Source organism: Aotus nancymaae, unplaced genomic scaffold (genome assembly GCF_030222135.1).
Source record: "Aotus nancymaae isolate 86718 unplaced genomic scaffold, 86718_ANA_hifiasm-v0.15.2.pri h1tg000009l, whole genome shotgun sequence".
In the NCBI taxonomy this organism is placed as follows: Eukaryota; Metazoa; Chordata; class Mammalia; order Primates; family Aotidae; genus Aotus; species Aotus nancymaae.
This window is the reverse complement of record NW_026988420.1, coordinates 17,033,884-17,040,190: the sequence shown is the minus strand read 5'-3', so window position 1 is coordinate 17,040,190 and position 6,307 is coordinate 17,033,884. Positions and strand designations below refer to the sequence as shown.

The 6,307-nt window shown below is 57.3% G+C and overlaps 1 protein-coding gene across 2 annotated transcripts; it reads left to right on the top strand.

Moving 5' to 3' along the window:
* Positions 1-1,329: 1,329 nt before the first annotated feature.
* On the top strand, positions 1,330-6,002 carry LOC105726672 (protocadherin-8). 2 transcript variants are annotated; one of them, XM_012466195.3, is made up of 3 exons: positions 1,330-3,881; positions 4,355-4,562; positions 5,052-6,002. In XM_012466195.3, the coding sequence occupies exons 1-3, from the start codon at positions 1,542-1,544 to the stop codon at positions 5,423-5,425; spliced, it is 2,922 nt and encodes a 973-aa protein (XP_012321618.1). In that variant the 5' UTR covers positions 1,330-1,541; the 3' UTR covers positions 5,426-6,002. The 2 variants fall into 2 exon arrangements, with proteins under 2 accessions (XP_012321618.1, XP_012321617.1); XM_012466194.3 differs by having other exon boundaries at positions 1,330-4,172.
* The last annotated feature ends 305 nt before the right edge of the window (positions 6,003-6,307 follow it).

Genomic DNA, 6,307 nt, shown 5'->3' with positions numbered 1-6,307 from the left:
GCCTTCAGGGATGGGAAGGGGCTATCTGTGGGGCAGCGCAGCCCCCGGCCAGCCCCAGTATCCGCCCAGTCCAGAGTTTGGCAGTGCCGAAGCTCCACACTTTCCTAAGCAGATGGTTAAGTTCCCCCACGTTTGTGCCAGGTTTCAACGTCACGCTGTGATTTTGTTCTTCTGGAACCGGACGAGTGTTGTTTCCCAGAGTGGCCCTATTAGAACAGAAAGAAAATCCTCTAAATAGGCGGAACAAGGCATCAGGAGGAAAAAGTTCTCTAAATGCACTTTAATACGAGCCGGGTATTGTGTGGAATTCAGCGCCCATCACCGTTTAGCCGGAGAGTTATGGCAGTGATTGGGGATGAATAGAGGAACATAATGGATACATGTGGCGTTTGCTCATTATATTCAAGTTAGCCCAACTCTGCTGTGGAAACTGTTCAACTTTCTCTCCCCTTAGCTTGTCACAGTGAAATAATACAGACATTGGGGCCTCCAATGGGATCGCCTGCCACACCATTCTATTTCCACTGCTAACGAGGGCTTCATAAACCTTTGATACAGTCTGATCTTTGAAACCTTTCCAAATCTCCTCAAGCTTATGCTAAATCCTATTTGGAACTTTTTTTTTCCTTGCCTGCTAGCGCCCAAGGCTTAAGAAAGCCATTTGGACAGTGACATGCATACTAACATATCGCGGGGCTCTTTTCCGAAAGGGAAGTGGCAGCTCTGATCACTGGGGCTCACATGAGCAAAACACAATTGCGTAAACAAATTTGAATAAAATCAATTTCCCCTTATACTTCAGGCTTCTTAATCGAGATGCTATTCCAGGCACCTTAGGAAGCTAGGAGAGAAGGAAAGCAGAGCCTCACTCAGCAGAGCAAGTATGTGGGTAGGGGGCTGCAAGGCTTTGGAAGCCCCAGAGGTGCAAAATGCCGAATGTGTGTGTGGGCGGGGGTTGTGGGGAACGGGGAAGCTGGAGCCACTGGGGTGAAACCCCAGCGTGTTCGCACTTAGTTTTAGCAGTGGCACGGAGGAGGGGCAGGCGACAATTAACAAAACCATCCACTCCTTTTACTCCGGGAGCCCTGTGCTAACTCCTCTATATGCAGGGTGCCGACAAGAAAAGGGGGAAAAGCAAAAGGAGTTAAAGAAACAAAAGAAAGATTTCCTAATTTTCCTTTCTTGTTTTCCCCTCTAAGCCTTTCCACATTAAAGGGATTGTCAGAGGCAGGCGGAGAAGCGACGCGAGGGGGAGGCGGCCATTGGCTGCCCGGCTCGGGTGATTAGCATATCGGCGGCTATAAAGGCAAAGGCGGCGCGAGGCGGCGCAGCTTCTGTGATAAGGAAGGGAGAGTCGCAGGTTGAGGGCGGGTCCGCGCTTCCTCAGAGCCCGCCGGAGCCGCGGAGCTGCAACCCGAAGACTTCTCCCGCACAGGGCTCGAAAAGGGCGTGATTCCGAGAGCCTGAAACTCACGCCAGTACCTGAAAACCAGGGAAGACTCTCTTTCTTAGCCTTTCGGATAGCACTTGAGGCTGGAGGCATGAGTCCTGTGAGGCGTTGGGGCAGTCCTTGCCTTTTCCCCTTGCAGCTGTTCAGCCTCTGCTGGGTGCTCTCCGTGGCCCAGAGCAAAACAGTCCGATACAGCACCTTCGAGGAGGATGCCCCCGGCACGGTCATCGGGACCCTGGCCGAGGACCTGCATATGAAAGTATCGGGTGACACAAGCTTCCGCCTGATGAAGCAATTCAACAGCTCTCTGCTCCGGGTGCGCGAAGGCGACGGGCAGCTGACCGTCGGGGACGCAGGCCTGGACCGAGAGCGGCTGTGCGGTCAGGCCCCGCAGTGCGTGCTGGCCTTCGACGTGGTCAGCTTCTCACAGGAGCAGTTTCGGCTGGTGCATGTGGAAGTGGAGGTGAGGGACGTCAACGACCACGCGCCGCGCTTCCCCCGGGCCCAGATCCCGGTGGAAGTGTCCGAGGGTGCGGCCGTAGGCACGCGCATCCCCCTGGAGGTGCCGGTGGACGAGGACGTGGGCGCCAACGGGCTGCAGAGCGTGCGCCTAGCCGAGCCTAACAGCCCCTTCCGCGTGGAGCTGCAGACGCGCGCGGACGGAGCTCAGTGTGCGGACCTGGTGCTGCTGCAGGAGCTGGACCGCGAAAGTCAGGCCGCCTATAGCCTGGAGCTGGTGGCCCAGGACGGCGGCCGCCCGCCGCGCTCCGCCACGGCTGCCCTAAGCGTGCGCGTCCTGGACGCCAATGACCACAGCCCGGCCTTCCCGCAGGGCGCCGTGGCCGAAGTGGAGCTGGCGGAGGACGCACCCGTGGGCTCCCTGCTTCTCGACCTGGACGCGACCGATCCCGACGAGGGCCCTAACGGCGATGTGGTGTTCGCTTTTGGCGCCCGCACCCCGCCGGAGGCGCGCCGCCTATTTCGGCTCGACCCGCGGTCGGGCCGCCTCACTCTGGCCGGGCCGGTGGACTACGAGCGTCAGGACACCTACGAGCTGGACGTGCGGGCGCAGGACCGCGGACCTGGGCCCCGCGCTGCCACCTGCAAGGTCATCGTGCGCATCCGCGACGTCAATGACAACGCGCCCGACATCGCCATCACCCCGCTGGCCGCCCCAGGCGCGCCGGCCGCCTCGCCCTTCGCAGCTGCCGTCGCCGCCGCTGCGCTCGGGGGAGCGGACGCTAGCTCGTCGGCAGGAGCCGGGACGCCCGAGGCTGGCGCCACCTCGCTGGTGCCGGAAGGGGCGGCGCGCGAGAGCCTGGTAGCTCTGGTCAGCACCTCGGACAGGGACTCGGGCGCCAACGGGCAGGTGCGCTGCGCCCTCTACGGGCACGAACACTTCCGGCTGCAGCCGGCCTACGCGGGCAGCTACCTGGTGGTGACCGCGGCGTCGCTGGACCGCGAGCGCATCCCCGAGTACAACCTGACGCTGGTGGCCGAGGACCGCGGCGCGCCCCCGCTGCGCACCGTGAGGCCCTACACAGTGCGCGTGGGCGACGAGAACGACAACGCGCCGCTCTTCACGCGGCCGGTCTATGAGGTGTCGGTGCGCGAGAACAACCCGCCTGGCGCCTACCTGGCCACGGTGGCAGCCCGGGACCGGGACCTGGGCCGCAACGGCCAGGTCACCTACCGGCTGCTGGAGGCCGAGGTGGGCCGCGCTGGGGGCGCCGTATCCACTTATGTCTCGGTAGACCCTGCTACCGGAGCCATCTACGCGCTGCGCAGCTTCGACTATGAGACGCTGCGCCAACTCGACGTTCGCATCCAAGCTAGCGACGGTGGCTCCCCTCAACTTTCCAGCAGCGCCCTAGTGCAGGTGCGCGTGCTGGACCAGAACGACCATGCGCCGGTCCTGGTGCACCCGGCGCCAGCCAATGGCTCCCTAGAAGTGGCAGTGCCTGGGCGCACCGCAAAGGACACGGCCGTGGCCCGTGTGCAGGCCCGGGATGCAGACGAGGGAGCCAACGGGGAGCTGGCCTTCGACCTGCAGCAGCAGGAGCCTCGCGAAGCCTTCGCCATCGGCCGCCGCACGGGGGAGATAGTGCTCACCGGCGACCTCTCGCAGGAGCCACCGGGCCGCGTGTTCAGGGCGCTCCTGGTCATATCCGACGGCGGCCGTCCCCCGCTCACCACCACCGCAACTGTCAGCTTCGTGGTAACAGCAGGGGGCGGGCGCGGGCCGGCTGCACCTGCCAGTGCCGGAAGCCCCGAGCGTTCCCGCCCGCCTGGCTCTCGGCTCGGGGCGTCGGGGTCAGCACTGCAATGGGACACGCCGCTGATCGTCATCATCGTGCTGGCCGGGAGCTGCACACTGCTGCTGGCCGCCATCATCGCCATCGCCACCACCTGCAACCGCCGCAAAAAGGAGGTGCGCAAAGGGGGGGCCCTCCGGGAAGAGCGGCCCGGGGCGGCGGGCGGCGGAGCCTCAGCTCCCGGCTCCCCGGAGGAGGCCGCCCGGGGAGCCGGGCCCAGGCCCAACATGTTCGACGTGCTCACCTTCCCTGGCAGCGGCAAAGCGCCCTTTGGCAGCCCCGCGGCGGACGCGCCTCCGCCTGCGGTCGCCGCGGCCGAAGTGCCGGGCTCAGAGGGCGGCAGCGCCACTGGGGAAAGCGCCTGTCACTTCGAGGGGCAGCAGCGGCTCCGCGGCGCGCACGCCGAGGTGAGGCCTTCCTTCGGCTGGGCGCCCCCCTCCGTGCTCCGCGGACAGGCTGGGGGAAGGGAGACTGGAGGGGTAGGGTGGGCGCGTGCAGGTAGACACTTAACCTGTGGCACTTGTTTTTTCTTTTGTTTGTTTCTTGTCCAACCCTCCCCCCACTCCCATTCCCCTATTCCCTGCTGCAGCCCTATGGTGCCTCCCCGGGTTTTGGAAAGGAGCCGGCGCCCCCTGTGGCTGTCTGGAAAGGACACTCATTCAACACCATCTCTGGCCGGGAAGCGGAGAAGTTCAGCGGCAAAGACAGCGGCAAAGGGGACAGTGATTTCAACGACAGCGATTCCGACATCAGCGGGGACGCTCTGAAAAAGGATCTCATCAACCACATGCAGAGTGGTGAGGACTCTTCTTTCCCGCCAAATTCAGCATTCGTCCCTTCCCTCGCCTTCACCACTGCTTGCCTCCCCTCAATCTCGGTTCCCACCCACTTCCCTCTTCCCCACTTTTTCTCACTCCTCCAGTTGTGGATCTGGGCCTGCCTCATATAGTGAATTTCAAAATGCCAAGTCGAGGCAACTCCAGCTCTTGAATAAAGTACACCCTCCTCCTGTTAGGCAGCAGCATGTGTGATATTAGCCATTAAAAAGGGGGTTCTGCTTATCAATTTTTTTTTCACTTCCAGCTGAAGAAGCTGGACAAGCTTTTCATTAAGATGGCTTTACAGGAAGCAATGTGCCTTCGGCTTGAGACACGGTGTCTATCTTTATGCGCACAGGCTTTCCTTTCAGCTGCTCTGACCCAGGCTGACATTCTGAAGATGGAAGCCTGGGTGTGTATAATCTCAGGAATAATCATCATGCTGTTTCCTTTTCCCTTTCGTGTTAGGACTGTGGGCATGCACTGCTGAGTGTAAGATCCTGGGCCACTCTGATCGCTGCTGGAGCCCATCCTGCAGCGGGCCCAACGCACATCCCTCACCTCACCCACCAGCCCAGATGTCAACCTTCTGTAAGAGCACGTCCCTGCCTCGGGATCCTCTGCGCAGGGACAATTACTACCAGGCCCAGCTGCCCAAGACAGTGGGTCTGCAGAGCGTCTATGAGAAAGTACTGCACAGAGACTATGACAGGACAGTCACTCTGCTCTCCCCTCCCCGTCCAGGGAGACTCCCAGACCTGCAGGAGATCGGGGTACCCCTCTACCAGTCCCCCCCTGGCAGGTACCTGTCCCCGAAGAAGGGAGCCAATGACAATGTTTAATCCCATGCTGCATGTCTTCACACATCTACAGGTCACTCCGAGAAGCCCCTAAGTTATTGACCGGTTTCAGTGTTGTATATATAAATATGCAAGATGTGCCTTAAAATGAAGTTGTTGGAAGCTATTTCCAATCACATTGGTACTGTTTGGTATTTGCAAACAAAAACGTAGTTAATGTAATTTTTATGAAATGTGTGCAGTATTTAATTTTTCTTATCATGCTATTGACTTTAATTTCACTTGCAGCTTGCCATTTTCTTAGTGTTTTTAACCTGTACATTGTGTAATGTAACGTTTGTATATAATGAAATTTTGTTATATTTTTATATAATAAAAGCTAAAGTGGAAGTTATTGCCAAAGGAACTGTCTGGAAGACAAAAAAACAAAACATGTTGGAATTAATTGAAGTTTATCTTTCACCTGAAACAACCTAGTGTTTGAGAGATTTTGCCTTGCCAAGTATAACTTGTATATCTTGACTCTGTGGTAGATTTCAAGTTCAATGTTATTTAATTACATTTGGTTTTCTGTAAACCGTGTCAATTATAAGCACAGTAATAAAGGATTTGTCATGTGTTTGAAGAATCCACTAATTGCTTTTCATGAAGTTGCCTATAGTTAGACATTCACAAATAATTTGAGTACCAGAATGAAACCTTCTTTCAAGTGCTAATTATTTGGGTATTATTAATTTTCATGACAATATTAAACCTGTGGGATTTCAAGTATTACAAAATGTCACCCAAGTATTAAAAATATGTGTTGATTTCATAAATTATGTGCATCTCCATATGCATTAGTCTATAAAATCCCTGCTCTCATTTATTCACTAGATAAATATTTATTGAGCATCCACCAAAAAGTGAAGAAAGCTAAGTTTG